This window comes from Macrobrachium rosenbergii, chromosome 25 (assembly GCF_040412425.1).
Source record: "Macrobrachium rosenbergii isolate ZJJX-2024 chromosome 25, ASM4041242v1, whole genome shotgun sequence".
NCBI lineage: Eukaryota > Metazoa > Arthropoda > Malacostraca > Decapoda > Palaemonidae > Macrobrachium > Macrobrachium rosenbergii.
In genome coordinates, this window is record NC_089765.1 from 45,011,598 (window position 1) to 45,033,009 (window position 21,412).

General features: G+C 46.7%; 2 protein-coding genes and 1 non-coding gene across 6 annotated transcripts in view; 2 read left to right on the forward strand and 1 right to left on the reverse strand.

Moving 5' to 3' along the window:
• The window catches only part of LOC136852626 (uncharacterized), a 200,956-nt gene extending 200,487 nt beyond the window's left edge, over positions 1-469 (reverse strand). Inside the window, exon 1 of one of the 2 annotated variants that reach the window (XM_067127549.1) lies at positions 302-469. The gene's annotated coding sequence lies outside the window, so the exon portion shown is untranslated. The remainder of the gene's footprint in view (positions 1-301) is intronic. The other variant, XM_067127551.1, reaches the window with a different exon arrangement.
• Positions 470-1,067: 598 nt separating this feature from the next.
• Dbp45A (putative ATP-dependent RNA helicase Dbp45A) overlaps positions 1,068-21,412 on the forward strand; it is a 186,875-nt gene continuing 166,530 nt past the window's right edge. For all 3 annotated transcript variants that reach the window (XM_067127554.1, XM_067127556.1, XM_067127555.1), the window contains exon 1: positions 1,068-1,254. In XM_067127554.1, coding sequence (XP_066983655.1) covers positions 1,161-1,254 — 94 coding nt within the window. In that variant the 5' untranslated portion in view covers positions 1,068-1,160. The remainder of the gene's footprint in view (positions 1,255-21,412) is intronic.
• LOC136852651 (U6 spliceosomal RNA) lies at positions 20,288-20,393 on the forward strand. The gene has a single exon (XR_010857208.1). It is a non-coding gene; the product is annotated as a U6 spliceosomal RNA (small nuclear RNA).

Below are 21,412 nucleotides of genomic sequence, written 5' to 3' on the forward strand. Positions count from 1 at the left end.
AATCTTATTTCAAATTATAAAAAAAACAATAATAAAGGGTTTCAAGATAGTGGCAAGAATGTCAGTGGCATCTTCTTAGGAGAATAACCAACTACCCAATACCCGCATTTCAGCGTGAACACTAACCAAAGAACACAGTTGACTGTAAAATCTTGTCTGTAGTCATCTGTTAACTGTACAACTCAAGACGTTGAGAGCAACGAAGTAGCCAGATCTCAAGAATGTCTAGAAAATACAGAATCACAGCATACCTACATAGCGGAAACGATGTGGTTGGAAATTATAAAAAAACAGATCTTACCATCATGTCAGCCTTGTGAGGAATTGCCAATCGAAGTCCCTAATCCAGCAAAATAGCCGATACTAATCCTTTATATCGTGATATCACATTCTAGCTACTACTTTCTTCGCCGTTCATGGTAAACTGTAAAGAATGATGAAGCCTGAGGGGGACGTGTGAGGGGAATCCTTTGCAGGTGCCAGTTATCATTTATAATATTGATTAGAACATGTCGTACTAAATTTTGATAGTCAGAATGATGAAGTATAACGGATTGTAAGGAAAATTAACAGAATATATGTATTATAATACAATGCAACACGCAAGTAGTTTGTACTAAAGGCCGAGATAATGGATAAATGGCAATATGAATGACGTTTTTGTATACGCAGGCGTGACTTCAAATCAGCCGCGCTTCTGATTAATACCACGTATTTTTCCTAAGAAACTAAATGATTTAGTCAAGTTTAGTAAGGTTTACTAGATGAAAGGTTCACAGCTAATCATAATTTCCATTTAGTTTCGCTAATTGGGCAAGAAACGATTGTTCACATGCTTGTCTTTGCGGTAAAGTTGCCATCATACAGAGTAGAACAACAGATAATGTGTCTTTTACTTATTCATAAAAAAACTAGAAAAAATAAGTAAAAAATAATAATTTACATAATATTATTATTTATTAATTTTAATTAACTGTTTTATTACCTTATCAATGAAAATAAATATTCCGGAAATAGAGCAAAAAGTAAGAAGCAATACTAAATAACATTTCTACCAAACTCACTTACATGGACACTCAAGATGTAAACATTACGGCGTGTCTGTAGTAGATATATTGAATATTTCCCTTTCTCATGTTGTAAGAAATTTACATCTTACGATGTCGGAGCTTGTGACCGACGAAACGCGAAATGCCAAGTTTGCGGACTTAGGAAGACTTCAGCCATGGCTGTTACAACAGCTGGATACTTTAAGTAAGTTTTAGATACCAAAAATGACGAAATCCAGCTTGGTTCAGGGTAGGATATCCTAGCGCCTAAACTAGGCCCAAATGTGAGTTGTAAGCAGGTCAGTTGAAGGACAAAATCTAGGCTTGAGCTGGTATGCACACTCATACTAGACTTGGCACAGGTTCCGCAGACGAAAACAAACCTAAACTTTCCTAGAATGCCGCGTCATGACCTTAAGTTCTTAACCTCACTTAGGCTAAGGCGCCATCCCCTGACCTGGACGTGGGGATGGACCCTTTGCCGCCTCCTTTACCCATCAGCACTTAGCATTGGAAATATGGACTAAGCTTCTATTCAGAGGTAGGCTAGTGTTAGAGCCCGATCCCTTTGTTCCAACAAACTTGAAAACTTTGAGAGTAAACGCATGCATGCACAGTGGATAGAGTAGGCTAGGGCTTAATAATTTTATACTGAAAATGTCTCAACATTCACAAGTAGCCTAGGCTGTGGCGGTCAGGTTAATTGAATCGGTTACTATAAGATGAATATCCTAATGGACAAATCCCATTATCTTGTAGTAGTTGTATTATGATTGTGTGTCATTAGACCTGATAATGGTAATTCTAAACCGGCTGTCTGCGATGAGCTAGACTATGGCAATTGATGTTTTCCTATGTTATTTTACTTGCTTTACAAGAATTTAAAGTAATATTTTGTCGGCCGGCTGTAACTAAACTGTCATTGACCTTTGAAGACTACGCGACTTGAATTGCCTAACGCGGGGTGGGTCTAAGCAGGCATTCCGCGGCAAGCCCCCCACCCCTCCATAGCTAATACGGCAAAATTGTAACCAGTAAACACCCCTAAAAATAACAACATAACGTACCATAGAGGTGTGCACTGGTTACAGTTTTGCCGTATTAGCTATGGAGGGGGGGGACCTTGCCGCGGAATGCCGGCTTAGACCTACCCTACGTTAGGTAATTCAAGTCGTGCAGTCTTCAAAGGTCAATTACAGTTTAGTTACAACCGGCCGACTAAATATTACTTTAAATTCTTGTAAAGCAAGTAAAATAACATAGAAAAACGCCAATTTCCACAGTCTAGCTCACCACGGACAGCGGGCTTAGAATTACCCTGATAATTATTTTAGTTTCAGCCAGAATAGGGAAATTTTTGGCTGTCTACTTTAGAAGTTGTAAATTCTTCCGACACGATATACGAACTGTCGGTCCTTTACATTAGGAATTAATTATGACGAACCTGAACACAGCTGTTAAACTCTTAAACAAGGTGGTTAGGCAGTAACTACTACCAGGTAGACGGGAATATCCGCCTGCCCAGATGTAAACATTCCAGTTTGCTTTTGGCCGTAATGCATTGCAGACATATTTTTGGATCTCTTTGCCTAAATGTCGTTAAGCTCTTTATTATCCCCGTGGGATCTTTGTGTATTTTTGTATATATATTGCGTGTGTTTGATATTTATTAGTACAAACCCATGATTTGTGATAACCTTGCAGAAGCCGTCGTTCCCATGTGTCTGTGTCTTGGGTTTGACAGCCAAGGGCATATTTAGAGGGGCGTAACCAAGTGGTAATGCTTCTCTTCCAGTAGCCCTTTATTTAGATACTGAAGGCATTCCCTTGTACATTCAGAGACATTAGATTGGAACGTAATATCTTCTCTCCCCTACATTGATTGGGACGTAAGGGTTTGCTTCCCATCTTAGGCTCCTGCCCTCCGTGTACAAGGGCATGACTACTTCCTTTCTACTTGTGCTGAGTGTTGTTTTCACTGCCTGCGCTATAGAAAGTTGCAGGGGCGAGATTGTGGCTGTCATCGGCAAGTTCCTCTTCCACGGCGTCCTTGGTGGCCTCCCGTCCTTCCTTCTTTCTCCTTGTAGGTTCTTCCTTGTCTCTCCTAAACCCTCTTTGCTTGCTCGTCGAGCGAAGACTTCTGGGGGGGCCATGGGCGTTTGGGCAACCTCTTCCAAGGGGAAGGGGCCTCCTCTCGCTGCATAGGGCAGCTCCCCTCGTAGTGAGAGGGGTCTCCCTCTACTTATCTTTGATTTCGTCTTCTGCCTCTTCCTTTCCCAGGAACCGGACAGACCTCCTTCAGCCGAAGGAGAGAAAGGCTGCCTCTTTCCCCTTGATGCCCTTGGATGTCTAGGGACTGCCTCCTTCTGAGGAGGCAGTGGGTCTCTCATAGGCTCTTCCTTACCTTCGGGTTAGGAAACCGATTCGCATACTCCTGGGTTTTGTGTGTCAGGATCCGAGGGCTCGCAGACCTCGGTTTGCAATCCTGTTCCCACTCCTGGAGGTTCCGCCTCTAAGACGGGGGCTGCTTCGGGCGCTTGTTCGCGAGCCTCTCCGAGTGCTCAAGATTGTTCCAACACGATATACAAACCGTTGGTCCTTTACATTAGGAATTACTTACGGCAAAGCTGGACACGGCCGTTAAACTCCTGAACAAGGTGGTTAGGCAGTAACTACCGCCCGGATGTAAACATTCCAGTTTGCTTTCGGCCATCACGTGGTGCAAATGTGGTTTCGGATCTCTTTGCCTGACTGTTATTAAGCTCTTTATTATCCCGGTGGGATCTTTCTGTATTTTTGTGTATATATTGTGTGTTTGATATTTATTAATACAAACCCACAATTTGTGATAACCTTGCATAAGCCGTTGTTCCCCTGTGTCTGTGTCTTGGGTTTGACGGCCAAGGGCGTATTTAGAGGGGCGTAACCGAGTGGTAATGCTTCTCTTCCAGTAGCCCTTTATTTAGATACTGAAGGCGATCCCCTGTACTGTACGTTCGGAGATATTAGTTGGGACATAATATCTGCTCTCCCCTACATTGATCAGGACGTAAAAGTTCGCTTCCTTTCTTGGGCTCCCATCCTCTGTGTACAAGGGCATGACTACTTCTTTCCTACTTATGCTGTGTATTGTTTTCACCGCCTGCACTATAGAGTTGTAGGGGTGGAGGTTGCGGGCGTCGTCGATAAGTTCCGCTTCCATGGCACCCTTGGTGGACTCCCTTCCTTCCTTCTCTCTCCCTGTAAATTCTTCCTTATCTCTCCTTCAGTAGAGATCTCTCTCCTTCGCCTTCTTTGCTCACTCATTGGGTGAAGACCGTGAGGAGGGGGGCGGCGCGGGCGGTCAGGCAACTGCTTCTAAGTGGTCTCCTCTCGCTGTGTAGGGCAGTTTCCCTCGTAGCGAGAGGAGTTGGCTGGATATCTCAGGGATATCTTGCTTGAAGGAGTCCCAATGTTCATTTAGTATTGCTTCAGGATCGACCACATTACTTAGTTGGAATGACATAGTTCCACGTCAAGATTGTTCCAACTCTGTTCCCACTGATGTGGATCGATCGCTGTCATTGCTGGCCTTCATGTATGCCTCGGCACTGACTGCCTCTGGTGTATCTGCCGCTTCCGTTGTGTTCCTGCCTAGCTGCCCTGGAGGTTACAATGTTTTGTGTCCACCATCCTGTAGATGTCGGAGTGAAGGTGAAGGAAGTCGCCCTGTGGAAGTAGCTGACGTCTTCTTCAACTTATCTTCGATTTCATCTTCTGCTGCCTCTTCTCTTCCTCTCCCAAGTTTCAAGGGGTTCCCGGGAACTGGACAGACCTCCGTCGGCCGAAGGGGAGGAAGGCTGCTTCTTTCCCCTTGATGCCCTTGGACGTCTAGGGACTGCCTACTTCCAAGGACGTCTAGGGACTGCCTACTTCCAAGGAGGCAGACTGCCTCCTTCCAGGGAGGCAGTGGGTCTCTTGTTGGCTCTTCCTAACCTTCGGGTTAGGAAACCAATTCGCATACCACTGGGTTTTGTGTTTCGGGAGCCGCGGGCGCACAGACCTTGTTTTGCAATCCTGTTCCCTGTCCTAGAGGTTCTGCCTCTAAGACAGGGGCTGCTTCGGGTGCTCGTTCGTGAGCTGCTCCGAGTGCTCGAGATTCTATGGAATATCAAGTATCCCGTGAGCTGCTCCGAGTGCTCGAGATTCTATGGAATATCGAGTATCCCGATCTGGTCTGGAGAGTACTCTCCCCCGCCCAGTTCAGGAGCAGTGCAAGAGAGAGGGCCAAGGCACCCAGGTGTCTCAGCTCTTCCTGCCAGCACCACAAGCGCTCCCTGAGTGCTTGCCAGTGCTTGGTCGGGTTCCCAGTCTGGTGTCTCAATCCTATCAGTTCGAACACCGAAGAAGCAGGGAAAAGATTCCCTTTGGGAGTCCTGCGGGACTTCTAAGGGACTGACTCTCTTCTGGGAGACAAATTTCTCTCGTTGGCTGTTCCTGCCCTATGGCAGGAACTGATTTGCATTCTCCTGTGGGGTCCTGCGAGAGTGGCTCTCGCGGCCTCTCTAGGCCACGTCCTTGTTGCCAGTCTTAGAAGTCTGCGTCTAAGACTGGTTCTGTGCCTGGCTCGTTTTGATCTCCTAGGAAACTGAAAGCAGCCACTCCCGATTTTTGGGAGTCTCGTGGGTTGCTCAAATCCTATGAATCACGAGCGCTCTCCTGACGAGAGACACAGGACGAGAGAAAGTGCCAAGACACCCAGGTGTCTGGGTGCCGAGAATCGAGACGCCAAGTGTCTGGCTGCCGAGAATCGAGATGCCAGGTGTCTGGGTGCCGAGACGCCAGGTGTCTTGATACTGCCCGCCAGCTGCTGTGGTTGCTTGGCCGGGATTCATCCCTGTGTCTTGAACCTTAGGGTTCGAGCATGCAGGATAGCAGACACAACAATTCCCCTTTGAACTTTCTTCTCGAGGGGCCTCGGCCTCAGAGGAGTTTAGAGTTTGGGAAACTAGCAATAGTTCATGGCAGAAGAGTTCTGCCCTCTCCAGTTCTGATTGTGTTTGCACTATTGGCTCGGCTTGCTCGCCCCACCCAGCCCCTGGTCGCGCTTGCGAGACTGGCTCTGCTCAGCTCGACTTGGCTCTGCTTGGCTCGATCTGCTGCCTCCCAGTCCACCGCATACCACCCTTGGATCGTGTTCACGTGATCGGCTCCGTTCGGTGTGTGGCTCGTCCCCGCTCGGTTTTTCCGAATTGGGTTCTTGGCACTGTTTGAGTGGACTTTCTGCTCTTCCCAGGAAAGCGCTTTGCCACGGCACTAGCGCTCTCCTTCCCCCGTGTGGCAGTAATCTCCTTCGGTTGATTATCGCTCACAGTCCACCTCTCCTGCTGGTCTTACTGGCAGGACAGGTAGGGGTACTCTTTCTCCTCACCTGTTCTCTTTTCCTCTTGGTTGCTCTGAGAGGCACGAGACGGACAGAGAGAGAGCTCCGACGAATTTGTCTTCAGAACTCTGCTGCCTGACGTGCTTTGGGTGTTGGTCCCCCAATTGTCTCGTAGTACAACCAGGTAGCCAAGGAGGGTTTCATGGGATCTGTCAAGGTCTCCCTCCAAGGGGAGAGGTGCAGGAGTTTCATGCTTCGGAAGCAGTGAGGGTCTCCTTCTTCAAGTCGCAATCGCCCTCGTTTTTTTGAGAACTTCGCACCAATTCGTCAGCGCGAGGATCCCCGGGACAGGACCGTGGCACCCCCAATGAATAATCTTCATCACTCGCAACCCTTGCAGTTCCTGAGGGGCCGAGAGTGTTGGAGGCCACTGCGGTCCTTGCTTCCGAGAGCGTTCTCAACCAGATGAATACTTTTCTTCGGACAAGGAGTTCATTCAGGTCGAGACACCAAGCTTCTCCCCTGCCTCGACAGAGTACGAATTCTTCTTGCCTTGGAGGGTCTTGCCAACCGCAGGTTGTTCTGACTGCTTCATCCAGACTGGGTTCTCTCTGTGCTTCTCCTTGCTTTGAAGGGTATTCTCTTCCACAACGAGAGGCGGCAATCTTGGAGGACACCTGCTGGTTTCCCCTGACAGTCTCCTGATGGATCCATGATCCTTCACTTTCAGGCTTTCTCTCCTCGGATATGACCATTCCTGGAAAGAACCTGGCCCTCTGGAGACTGGTCCTGTCTGGGGGCGGGCCCTCCTATACCAGATGGCATTCTGTGGGCAATTATGGTGCTAAGAAGGACTTTGTCCTAATTCGGATTTCTGGTTTCATAAGTCCCTAGTTGGCTCGACCCTTAAGAACGAACCTTTACTTGGTTCTGCCATTCTCTTTCAGAGATTTGCCAGATACTGCAGTAATCAAGGATTCTACCAGGGCACTGCCTTGTCCTTTGGACAGTGGCCAAGACCTTTGGGTCTTAGTCATCTCGGCTCGACCTTGAGTTAAAGTCAGCCCCCCTGAACTCCTAAGAAGTCCCAAGCTTCGGAAAAAGATCGCGAAACACATAGCCCTCTTCTTCCTTCTGGGAAAGTGCTCATAACTGTGTCTCTTTCCACCCTCTATTCCATAAGGGAGGAGGGCAGAAGGGAAGAGAGAAAGAAGTATTGATTGGGTAGAAGTTCTCGTACTGCAGATGCCTGGAGGGAGTGATACAGTACAGTACTTATTGAGACTCTGGACCTGGCAGCAACATTGCTGAGGCCTGGGAATGGATTCCTTCAGGAGAAGTATCTATTTCCCTTGGGTCTCGGCAATTTATGCCAGCCTGGCTAGAGCTAGTCGTCTTGGTAGCCTGTCCTCTTGCAGAAGCTTCCCCATGATGGAGAATGAAGGAGGTCTGCTTCCAGTCCTCCATCCTTCTTTCCTCTTTGAAGTATGAGGAAAGAGTTAGGCTAATGCTTGATTGAAGGAACCTTTGAATATACTTGCATATTCTCCTCACATCCTTGCAGGTGTGTGACTGAGATGATTAGTACCTTCTCATCAACATCCTGAACTCAAGGCAGCATTTTGGCCTTCCGAGAATTCAGGATGAGTTGTGCGGCGCTCAATGTTTTCGTTGAATAACAAACGCACAGCAGTGGCATACGTTGACAAACAAGAGGGAATCGTTTTTTCCTCTTGTCTCATCTGTCAACATTTGCAGGTACTCGAGTGTTCTATAGTGCACTCGATGGCTCAATTAGCCAGATACATTCCCAGTGGGGATTTATTGGTAGGCAAGCTCAGCCTTGGGTTTGAGTGATCAGGACAGAATGTGCTCTCTACTCTTTTCCTCACGAAGATTCATGAAGAGACTGCTTGACTGAGAGACCCCTACCGTCCTTCTGTTGCCTCCCGACATAACAAAGTCGGTAGTTTTCTCACTCCTTCGTACCAGACCCAGTGGCTGCTACGGTGAGGCATGCTGTTTTTTGGGAAAAATCGATATCTACGGTTTTCCTTCTGTATTTGTCTGTTTCACTAGGGGTTCACAAGCATTGCTCACTCCAAGTTACAGACAAATGCTGGAAGACTTCGCCTTTCACCCAACTTGATAGCTCTGCTTCTGAGGCATCGAGAAGAGTTCTCCTTGACCCAGCCTCCTTTAGCAGCTACACAAGAAACGTTTCTTCAGGCAGTTTATCCCTGTGTGTTCAGGACTGGAAGACCTTCCAGCTTTCCTTGCAAACATAGGTTTTGTTCATGAGACTTACCTGTCAGATATATATATAGCTGTAATCTCCGAAGTCTGACAGAATTTCAAAATTTGCGGCACACGCAGTGGCCGGTCAGGTGGTTAGTACACATTCCTGCCGCTGGGAGGCGGGCATCAGGAACCATTCCGATTTTCTATTCAGATTTTCTCTGTCTCCGGACTGTCAACACCTGTTGTCAGTTTCCCCGCCATTTGGATTTCGAAATCTGTTGTCACTTGAGTATTTTGGTTGTTTTTTGGTATTCGACTTGGATCTGTGACTTGGCATACGCTTTTCTGGACTGTTTTTGATTTTGCATTTTGACTTTTCTTTAAATAAGATGTCTTCCTCTAGCTATCGTGTCTGTAGCTTGGGTGATTGTAAGGTGAGGCTATCGAAGGCTTCGGCAGATCCTCACTCTTTATGTATGAAATGCAGGGGTATGGAATGTTCTATGGATATTCGTTGTAATGATTGTGAGGGATTATCTGAAGGGGAGTGGAAGAAGTATGAATCCTATATGCGAAAATTGGAGCGTGATAGGTTGAGGAGGTCTTCCTCCAGGAGTGCATCTGTAGACGGACAGTCAGGGATTTCTCATGTTAGTAACCCTGTAGTTTTTAGTCCTAACCCTGTAGTGTTGCCTTCGGGCCCTGAGGTTGTTGCTGCAGAAAGTAATACCTTGGCTCTCGTGTTAGAGTCAATTCGCGCTCTTGAAACCAAAGTGAATGCCCTTCAAGCGCAAAGTGTTGTTTGTGTTAGTGCCCCTAGTGTTGTGGAGGGGGCGTCAGATCGGCCCTATAATGCTTCTAGGCCTGGACCTCTGCCGAACTCCCAGGATCCAGGGAGGGGCCATGTCGAAAGCCGCATGAAGGTTACGGGGACTTCCCACCGATCTGACGTTCCTTCGGCAGGTCCTGATGACTCCACCCAGGCTGCCAGGGATCGTGCACGGGCACGCATCCATAAGGATTGCTTCTCGTCCTCCGACACGTCCTCCCCACGTCAGGGTTGGAGCTCTCGGTTGGACTCTCGCCCTCTTAAGAGAAGCTTGAGAGGAGAGGACGCTTCACGTCCTCTTCCTCTAGACGTTTTGTGCCCTTCCCCTGAAAGTTTTGGGGATGTTCCTCCGCAGAAGAAGTTTCGATGTGCTACGGATGATGACGCTGCTCGACACCCCAGTCGCGCTAAGGCAAGGGCTGGAGCTTATTCTCCGGTGAGAAGGAAGAAGACGTCTCCTCTCCCCTCTCCTTCTCGCAGGTTCAGCCCTTCTCCCAAGAGAGCTGTTTCTCCAACACGTCAGATTTTGTTGGGCTTGCAACAACAGCTGCATACTCTCATGGACTGTAGAAAGGACAGGCCTCGTCGCAAGGATTTGCATCTGCCTGTTAAGAAGTCCAGGCCTTCGCCTTCGTCACCTGCTTCGTCTTCTTCGTCTGCTAAATCGCATGAGGCTTCTCGTCTTTCACCTAAAGAAGGTATAAAGGGGCTTCCTACTCGTCTTCCCCGATTTGAAGAGTTGGACGTTTCTCTTGTTACGCGCCAGGAGCGCGTGTCTCGCGCTTCGCGCGCTCCTCACGCTTCACGCGCGCCTCACCTTGACTCTCGGCGCGCTCCCAACCAGGACGCTTCGCGCGTGCCACACCGTGAAGCTCTTCCCGTATCCAGCCATGGAGCTGCGCGCGCTTCCAGCCAGGACGCTCCTCGCACGCCTCGCTTTATCACTTCACGCTCTTCTTACGTTGACGCCACACCTGCAGTGCTTCATGACGCTCAACTTCCCGCTTCGACTTCTGACGTTCTTCAGGATTTAGCCACGACTTCTTCTAAACACGAGAGGTCCCGCTTGCGTATCGGCGAGTCGGGTCTCCTTCCACCTCGCACTCTAGACCTGCCAGCTGAGGAAGAAGAACCCCTTCCGTCAGAGCCCTTGGACGAAGAGAAACACCCTTCGTCTTCTGCTTCTACTGATTATCAGACTCTGACTTTTTTGCTTAAGGATCTGTTTCCTGATACCTTTCAACCTTCGGCTCCTCGCTCTCCTCCTTCACAGTTGGCTTCGTCTAAAGCGAGAACTCCTGGTTTTCTTAAGATGAAGAAGTCTTTCTCTACCAAGAGGGCATTCAAGAAAGTCCAGGATTGGATGACTGCCAGAAAAACCAAGGAAAGACTTCTTTTAAAAAATTGCCTCCTTCACGTTTGTCCGGCAAAGCAGGCATTTGGTATGAGACAGGTGAGGATATTGGTTTGACAGTTCCCTCGACTTCTCAAGGGGACTTTGCGAGTCTTGTTGACGCCTCTAGAAGATCTCACTTGTCCTCTTCTAAGGTTTCTTGGACTCTTACTGAAATGGACCACCATCTTAAAGGACTCTTCAGGACTGTTGAGGTCTTTAACTTCTTGGACTGGTGTCTGGGAGTTTTACACACAAAGACTACTAGTCCGAGTTCCATTAGTCTGGGGGAGCTGTCCAGTGTACTGCTGTGCATGGACAAGGCCGTCAGGGATGGCTCAGAAGAACTTGCTTCTCAGTTTTCGTCGGCCCTTTTAAAAAAGAGGGCATTGTTTTGTTCTTTCTCTGCGAAGTCTGTTTCACCAACGCAGAAGGGAGAGCTACAGTTCGCTCCTTTCTCAAGCCATCTCTTTCCCCAGACCTTGGTTAAAGATATCGCTGCCAGCCTTCAAGAGAAGGCAACTCAAGACCTCCTTTCCAGGTCCTCTAAGCGTCCTTTAGCACCATCATCGTCCTCTTCTTTTCCACAGCCGGCTAAGAAGAAGCAGCCCTTTCGTGGAGGAGCTTCCATGGGGAGTTTCACGAGACCCGCGCCTCGAGGGAGAGGTTTCCCTAAAGGCAAAGTCACCTCCAAGAGAGGTGGCAAGTGACTCCTTTCACCTCCAGACACCAGTAGGAGCCAGGCTTCTTCATTTTGCCCAAGCCTGGAGAGAGAGAGGGGCAGACGCTTGGTCCCTCCAAGTGGTAGAGAGAGGCTACTTAATTCCTTTTCTGGCTCTTCCTCCATTGTCTTCAACCCCCAGAGATCTGTCTCCCAATTACCATCCTGCCAAGCAGAAAATTCTGTTCGACCTACTCGAACAGATGCTCGAGAAGAGAGCAGTGGAGCAGGTCTTAGACACAAAATCCCCGGGATTTTACAACAGGCTGTTTCTAGTCCCGAAACATTCAGGAGGCTGGAGACCCGTCTTGGACGTCAGCAGGCTGAACGACTTTGTCCTGAAGGACAAGTTCAAGATGGAGACGTCTCAGTCAATACTAGGAGCCCTTCGTCCCGGGGATTGGATGGTATCGTTGGATCTCCAAGATGCTTACTTCCACATTCCTATTCATCCGTGTTCGATGAAGTTTCTCCGGTTTGTCTTGGGGGGCAAGACTTACCAGTTCAGGGCTCTCTGCTTTGGACTCAGCACAGCCCTGAGGGTGTTTACGCTTCTTATGAAGAACGTAGCGATGTGGTTGCACCTGTCGGGCGTCAGGATCTCTCTTTACCTGGACGACTGGTTGATTCGTGCGTCGTCGAAACAAAGGTGTCTGGAGGACCTTCAGTTAACACTGGAACTCGTGAAGTCCCTGGGACTTCTGGTCAATGTAGAAAAGTCGCAGCTGATCCCCTCACAGTCCATTGTATATCTGGGGATTCAGATGAATTCAGCGGCTTTTCTAGCGTCTCCATCGCAAGAACGGCAGCTTCAATGCTGCGAAAAAGTCTCGGCCTTCTTGGGGAAGGAAACATGCTCGGTAAGGGAATGGATGAGTCTGCTGGGGACCATTTCCTCGCTGGAGAAGTTTGTTTCTCTGGGAAGACTGCATCTCAGGCCTCTTCAGTTCTATCTGTTGGAGAACTGGCAAAACAAGGAAGACTTGGAAGAGGAATTGAGGATTCTTCCTTCCATAAAAGAGTGCCTGAAGTGGTGGCTCGATCCTGCGAAGTTGGGAAAAGGGATCTCCCTCAAGCTTCTGAGCCCCGACCTAGTGTTGTTTTCCGACGCGTCATCAGCGGGTTGGGGGGCAACACTAGGGGAAAAGAAGTGTCAGGAACCTGGAGAGGGGAACAGGTGTCCTGGCACATCAACATCAAAGAGTTGGCGGCGATCTTTTTAGCCCTCCAATTCTTCGAGGTCCAAGTTTCCAATCGTGTTGTTCAGGTAAACTCGAACAACACTATGGCGTTGGCTTACCTCAAGAAACAGGGCGGAACACACTCTCGTTCCCTGTTCGGCCTTGCAAGAGAGATTCTTCTTTGGGCTCATGCTCGCAACATTTCAATTCTCACAAGATTTGTTGCAGGGGTCGAAAATGTTCGAGCAGACCTGCTCAGTCGGCGCCATCAACTTCTGCCGATGGAATGGACCCTTCATCAGGAGGTTTGCCAAGATCTCTGGAAACTTTGGGGTCGCCCTCTTGTGGATCTCTTCGCGACCTCAAGAACGGTGAGGCTCCCACTATACTGCTCCCCTGTACTGGCCCCGGGGGCAGTGGCGATAGATGCTCTTCTCTGGGATTGGACGGGATGGACGTATATGCCTTTCCCCGTTCAAAATTCTGGGAGAAGTGATTTTTCGCATGTTCTCGGCCTCACAAGGGGTACGAGGATGACTCTAATCGCCCGTTTTGGCCTTCAACCACTGGTTCTCGGAGATTCTCTTCTGGTTGGTAGACGTTCCTAGGACCCTACCTATGAGAGCAGATCTGCTCAGACAACCCCACTTCGCGAGATATCATCAAAACCTCCCCGCTCTGAACCTGACTGCATTCAGACTATCGAGAAATTGGTCAGAGCGAGGGGGTTTTCTGGCCAAGTGGCACGGGCCATCGCTAGAGCCAGAAGATCTTCCTCTATCAGAGTATATCAAGCGAAGTGGGCAACCTTCAGGGGTTGGTGCAGAAAGAAGGGTTTTTCCTCTTCCTCGACCACTGTGAGCCAGATCGCTGATTTTCTCCTTTATTTAAGAGAAAAACTCAAGTTAGCAGTTCCGACTATCAAAGGTTATCGGAGCATGCTTTCTACTGTTTTCAGACACAGAGGACTGGATTTGTCTGACAATAAGGACCTCCACGATCTCTTGAGGTCTTTCGAGACATCTAAGGTTCCTCGGCCAATTCCTCCTACTTGGAATTTGGACGTTGTGCTCAAGTTTTTAATGTCCAGTCCTTTGAGCCTCTCAATCTGCATCTTTTAGGGATGTTACTAGAAAGACGGTCTTCCTCACTGCTCTGGCGACGGCGAAGAGAGTGAGCGAAGTTCAGGCTATCAGCCATCATCCCCTCGAGTAGGACGCCTTGACGAGGTGAGGGGCTAAGGGACCCTGGCCTTTGGGCCCGGGTCCTGACGAATCATCCTACATAGTTTTTGGTTTAAATGGCGTGGACATTTCCACATTCGCAAAATTTTACTGCTTAGGTGAGTCTGAGAAGGGATCGTTTTTGGAAGGGGTTCGCATTCAAGCTAATTGTGGGAGTTGTGGTGGTTGAGTCGCCACCGAGATAGTTTGGACCTAAGAGATGGTGATGGGATTTTTCCCACTGCTATCTTGAGGGCGGAACCATCTCTGGGGATCAGCCCATCGGAATCCAGGGGCTGGTTTTTGAGGTGGGACTCCTGGCTTTTGTCCGGAAGCCCACGAGTACGGTTGGAGTGGGGAGTCAGTCCCCATTAGTGGGGCAGAACTCCCAGCAGGCGGATTGGCTTATACCTGGGCCACTGCAAGCGTACTGGTGCTATCCTGAAAGGGTAGGGTATGGGGTGGACTGTTGGGAGTCAACTCTCACTTGTGCCATTGGTGGAGAATGCGAATACCTGACTGATCTACGATACTTTCTTGATATGACCAAGCAGTTTTGGGTGGGTGGATGAACCAGTTTGTGTGTGGTGGTCTGATGTGTGCATGCTTGGCAGCTTGGGGTCTCTTCGTGGGCTTTGGGAGTGTGTTGGGGTGGGGAAGCTGAGCAGTGGAGCTGCCCAGTTTGTCCTTTTGATATGCTGTCGGGTCTGTGCGGGGCTCTTGGGTGTCGGGTGTGCACTTTTTGGACCTTTGCATGTGGACTGGTTTAAACTTATGGATTTGGCTTCTAGTTCTCCCTCCCTGGATCCGATGACTTAACGGCACTGGCAACGACTTTTCTGGCATGAACATGGATACGGGCTTGGCTGTTGGACAGAACCAAACACTGAGACACCAGGGTGTTAATAAATCTGGTGGATTTGATTCAAATAATAGGGTCCTTTATTGCACTAATGTAAACTTATCATTAGATTACGAATGTTTATACAGTGTAGTGAAGCAATTCGGCAAAGTGGAAAGAATTAAATTAGTTCTAGAAAAGATAAGCAGTCATTTTGTGCTTTTATCAAATTTTCCTCTCCCTTGGAAGCTAGTGAGGCACAACAGAGACTCCATGGCCACATTCTAAATGACTCAGTTGTCAGCACGAAAGTGTTTTCAGTGAAAAACTTGAATGATGAGCCATTTGACTTTGTTCCAAAGGCTGAAGAACATGGACCAGTCCCATGTACCAGAGCTCTTCCTCCCCCTGGCTATGGCATGTTGCTATCTACAAGGAGGGAGGGAAAATTTGATAAAAGCTGCTGACTGCATTGAGAGCAAGGTTGGTTCCATTCCCATTGGAAATTTGAAACGGTATGGAAAGAATCTTCTAATAAAAGCTGGAAATGAGACTCAAGCAGTTCTGTTAGCTAACTTTAAACCTCCTGAAAGTGGAAATATTGAATCTATTTCATCTCACAGATTCTTTAATACACTGAAAGGAGTAGTTTACTCAAAAGATCTGCATGTTTTTAAAGAGGAGGAGATTCTCCATCGATGCCCTCCTTGTGTATCTCATGTAAAAACTGGGTGGTGATGCAGCTATCCTTTAACCTTCTCCTCCAATTACCTACCTGATACCATCATTGTTGGCCATGAGAGGATGCAAGTTAAAAATATAAAAGAAGTCCTAGACAGTGTCGTAAATGCTTTGAATATGGCCACATTCAAAACTCTTGCGATAACAATAAAAGATGTCCTGTGTGCTCTGCAGAGCACGATAATTTTGATGATTGCAAAGCAGCCCGATACTGTTTTCTTTGCAAGGGTGATCACACACCAAACTCTAGGGCTTGTCCAGATATAAATTTGAACAAGACGTGTTGGCAGTGGCAGATAATGAACATATTAGCATTAGTGAAGCAAAGCGCACGGTAATGGGGGCAAACAAAAGTGCCAACACTACGTATGCTTCTGTAATAAAACTTATGAAAACTTCCAACAATGTAAGGCCACCAATAACTGTGTCTGATGGAAGATATCACAAACCTGGTATTTCTCGAACCATAAATAATAATGAAAATCTCCAAACTGGTGAGAAACTTTTTGTCGGCAAGTGCTTTGAAGTCCAGTAGCAAAAATTGTACTTCCAAAAGCACAGAAAATTTATCTTCCACCACATCCACAGCTGTCGATTCATCTCCAAAAATAAGGGTGCCAAAATCGGCCAATAATTCAGGAAAATATTCTGAAAATACTTCAAACCAAAATAAGCTAAAGGAACAATCCCAATTAGATAGAGCTAGTTCAGAGCCATCAATCGCCACAGCCACAAACAAAAATAATAATAAAACTACGGTTGCAACTACCAAGAAACGCACAAGAAATAGTTCCCCAAATAATGATAATTTTATAATAAAAACTTCAAATGGGTTCAGTGTTTTGGAAGACATCTCTCCTCCTAGAAAGGTGGTTCCAAAAGTAGTTTCAGAACAAAAACATCTGAGTTCAATTCAGTCTTGCCGCCCTAAGACAAATAGGATTAGTGGTGCACAGAACCACAGCAATAATTCTGATCAGGTTCATAATAAAAAATATGAAGATCAACCAAAGACCCTGAACACCAATTCAGATGAAAAGGGATTAAGAAAACAATCTCTTATAAAGGAGAATTTCCCACTCCACCCTAGGAACAGTACTTCCTCCAAGGAGTGGGAAGTAGCACATTTTACCACCTTAGCATTCTTGCTCGATATTCTTCAGTGGAACTGTAAAGGTCTCAGAGCCCGTACAGAAGACCTTAAAGTTTTAATGCATGAAGTTAATCCAGGGATTATATGCCTACAGGAAACAATGTTAGGCAACTCTGTTTATAATCCTGGACTAAATTATTCAATATTTAAATCATATCCCCCAATTGGTGATCGTGCCCATGGAGGTGCTGCAATTATTATTAATAAATCTCTACAGCACTCCACAATACAATTAAATACAACACTACAAGCTATCGCTATTTCAGTCATTTTGGAAAAGAGGATAACAATCTGCTCCTTATACCTTCCACCAGACCTTGATTTTAACATTGGAGATATTCAGTCGTTAATTGACCAACTTCCAGCTCCTTTACTTTTGCTAGGTGATTTTAATGCCCACAATCCCCTTTGGGGAAGTCGGTTTTTAGATAGTAAAGGGAAATTAATCGAAGACCTTATTGACAGGAATGATGTTACCCTGTATAATAATGGGTCAATGACTTTCCACAACATTCACGATAATCATTTCTCTGCACTGGACCTTAGTATTTCTTCAACTAGTATCCACCTTGATTTTAATTGGTCTGTTAATGAAGATTTAAATGGAAGTGATCACTACCCGATCCATTTGAAATATGCTCTGAATGCTCCATCTGAAGTTTTACCTAAGTGGAAGGTAGAGGACGCAGACTGGGATAAATTTAGTAAGGGTGTCAATCTAGATAGGGAGTTTGAGTCCTTTCATTCTCATCTAGATGCCTATGATTACTTTATTGAATCTACTTTGAAGAGTGCTGAAAGCTCGATTCCAAAACAAAAGGCAAACCTCGTAGACCTGCAGTTCCCTGGTGGAATAAGACATGTGGTATTCTGAGAAAAGTGACTAGGAAATGCTACAGACGTTACAAAACTAGTGGCTCCCCTCAGTCTAAATTAATCTACAAACGTGCTTTAGCCAAGCAGCGCGCTTTTATAAGAAAGCCAAAAGAGAATGTTGGCTTTACTATATTAATGGAATAAACTCCAAGACCCCACTAAGAGTGGTGTGGCGCAAAATAAGGAAACTGAGTGGAAAATTTGTAGCGTCACCATTGCCCTCGTTAAAAATAAATGACACTCTAATCACAGAGCCCACTGAAGTTGCCAATGAGCTAGGAAAACACTTTTCTAAAGTTTCCAGCCCTAACAATTATTCTCCAGAATTTCAAAGAATTAGGAATTCTGAAATGTGTCTGAAGTTTGATTCAGGAAAATCTGAACCATACAACTACAAATTTTCCCTAAGAGAACTTCGTGAGGCGCTCTCCTCAAGTGAATCCACAGCTCCAGGTGAGGATACAATCATATATGAAATGCTGAAACACCTCCCAGATGATGCCAAAAATATTTACTGAAGATTATAAACAAAATATGGGAAACTGGAATTTTACCCAAGGACTGGAAAATATCCATAATTGTCCCAGTTAAAAAGCCTAATAAAGATGCTTCCCAAGCCACCAGCTATAGACCAATAGCTCTTACCAGCTGTGTATGTAAGCTGATGGAGAAAATGATAAATACTAGACTGGTTTGGCACCTGGAGACCAAAGGATTACTATCGCCATTTCAATTTGGTTTCAGAAAAAACCGCTCCACCCTTGATCCCTTGCTGAGGCTGACCAACCAAATCCAGCAAGGATTCGCCAAAAGTGTCAGACCATTGGCATATTTTTTTGACTTGGAGAAAGCATATGACACTACCTGGAGAATTGGCATCATGAAACAATTGCACAAGATGGGCATATGTGGAAGAATGGTCAGGTTTATATATTCCTTTTTATCAGACAGACTTTTGTTCATGAGACTTACCTGCCAGATATATATATAGCTGTATTCTCCGAAGGTCCGACAGAATTTCAAATTTCGCGGCACACGCAGTGGCCGGCCAGGTGGTTAGTACCCATTCCCGCCGCTGGGAGGCGGTATCAGGAACCATTCCCATTTTCTATTCAGATTTTCTCTGTCGCCGGACTGTCAACACCTGTTGACAGTTCCTCCGCCTTTGGATTTCAAATTGTTGTCACTTGAAGTATTTTGGTTGTTTTTGGTATTCGACTGGATCTGTGACTTGGCATACGCTCTTTGTGGACCGTTTTTTATTTTGCTTTTGACTTTTCTTATAATTAAGATGTCTTACCTCTAGCTATCGAGTATGTAGCTTGGGTGAATGTAAGGTGAGGCTATCGAAGACTTTGATAGTTCCTCACTCTTTATGTATGATATGTAAGGGTGTTCAATGCTCTATGATAATCGGTAATGATTGTGTGGGATTGTCTGAGGGTGAGTGGAAGAAATATGAAGCCTATATGCTTAAATTGGGCGTGATAGGCTGAGGAAATCTTCCTCCTAGAGTGCATCCTTAGTTGGACAGTCAGGGTTTTCTCCTACTAGTAACCCTGTAGTAATTTATTACTAACCCTGTAGTTTGTTGCTGCAGAAGGTAATTCCCTGGCTCTCGTGTGGAGTCAATGCGTGCTCTTGAAACTAAAGTGAATGCAATTCAAACGCATAGTGTTAGTGCTAGTGCCCCTAGTGTTGTGGAGGGGGCGTCAGATCGGCCCTATAATGCCTCTAGGCCTGGACCTCTGTCGAACTCCCAGGACCAGGGAGGGGCATGTCGAAAGCCGCATGAGGGTTACGGGGCTTCCCACCGATCTGGCGTCCCTTCGGCAGGTCCTGATGACGCTACCCAGGCTGCCAGGGATCGTGCTCAGGCACGCATCCTCCTGAAGGATTGCTTCTCGTCCTCCGACACGTCCTCCCCGCCACGGGGTTGGAGCTCTCGGTTGGACTCTCGCCCTCTTAAGAGAAGCTTAGAGGAGAGGACGCTTCACGTCCTCTTCCTCTAGACGTTTGTACTCTTCCCCGAAAGTTGCGTGGATATTCCTCTGCAGAAGGGAATAAAGTGTTTTTCGAATGATCACTCTACTCGACCCCCCTGTCGCGCTAAGGCAAGGGCTAGAGCTTCTTCCCCTGTGGAAGGAAGTATACGTCTCTCGCCCTTTTCCTTCTCTCAGGTTCATCCCTTCTCCCGAGAGAGTGGCTTCTCCAACGCGTAAGATTTTGTTGGGTTTGCAACAACAGCTGGATGCTCTCATGAACCTTTCAGAGTCGAATCTGCCTGTTAAGAGGTACAAACTTTCACCTTCGTCTCCTGCTTCGGGAACGATACAGAGCGTCTGTCGTCTAGAGAGAGTGTTTAGTGGCTTCATATTCGTCTTCCCCGAGTTGAGGTGTTGGCCTTTTCTCTTGTCTCGCGCCAGGAGCGCGTCTTGCTCTTCGTGCGCTTCTCACGCTTCACGCCGCCTCACCTTGACGCCGCGCTTAGCCATGACGCTTCGCGCGCGCCCACGCTGTAACTCTCTTCTAGTACTTGCCACGAAGCCTCTCGCGTCACGCCATGACGCTCCGCTCGCTTCGCCGTATAGCTTCAAGTCTTGTGTTGACGCCGCTCCAGTTGTTCATCATGTCGCACAACTACCCGCTTCAACATCTGATGTCCTTAATTTAGCCAGTACTTGCTTCGGCAGTACATATTCTAAAATTGGAACGATACAGAGAAGATTAGCATGGCTCCTGCGCAAGGATGACACGCTAATCGTGAAGCGTTCCACATTTTTTATGTTTACTATACGTACTCTAGTTGACGTCTTCTTCGTTCGCGGGAGTTCCCGCTTACGTATCGGCGAATCGGAACTACTTTCACCACTCACTCAAGACCCGCCAGCTGCGGAAGAACATCCTCTTTCGTCACAGCCTTTGTATGAAGAGAAACTTCTTTCGTCTTCTTCTTCCTCTGATTTTCAGACTCTGGCTTTTTTCTTAAGGATCTGTTTCCTGAGACTTTTCAACCTTCGGCTCCTCTCTCTCCACCTTCGCAGTTGTCTTTGTCTTAAGGGGAGCGTTTGACGAAAAAATCGGAAATAAAATTTTCTGGGATATTTTATTTATGGCATCATACATATCCTGACTATCTTCTCAGAAAGTTTTATTTAAAAGTTCGCCACAGTTAGAAGTTATAAACAAAACAGTAACCTATCATAGTCAAATTACATTTTTCATATAATGTAATGATATTGTCAGTATATCGGTGGTAATTTCCTTTTAGCTATGAAATAATATCTAATGCGATCTATGGCAACCCTGTGGACATAGTACGCATCAACGAAAAGACAGGATTGCCGCAGGGCAGTCAGTGGCAGTCAGTCAGTAGCAGCTCAGAGCTTGACTAAGTAATACGTCGCTCTGGCCAACCTCAGCCGTGTTTTGACACTCGCTTCATTTAGCTTCATTTAGCGAAGTTATATTACTTTGCAGGTCTATTTTTTTTTGGCTTTTCATTATGTCATAAAACATCAAACTGTGTAACGGCAAGCAAATAAATACACAGAGAAAAAAAAAAATATCGTTTTCTCAAAACTAAAGTTATCGACATTCAAACTGCATCTCCTTCATAACGCTTGCACCGATCTCAGATACAAAAAGTAAACGAAAGCTAAATGTTTGCATAACAAAGGGGCTTCCATGGGAAGCAACACGAGACCCGCACCACGAGAGAGAGAGTTTTTTCCCGAAGGAATGTCACTTCAAGAGAGGTAGCAAGTGACTCCCTTCATCTCCAGACTCCCTTTGCAACCAG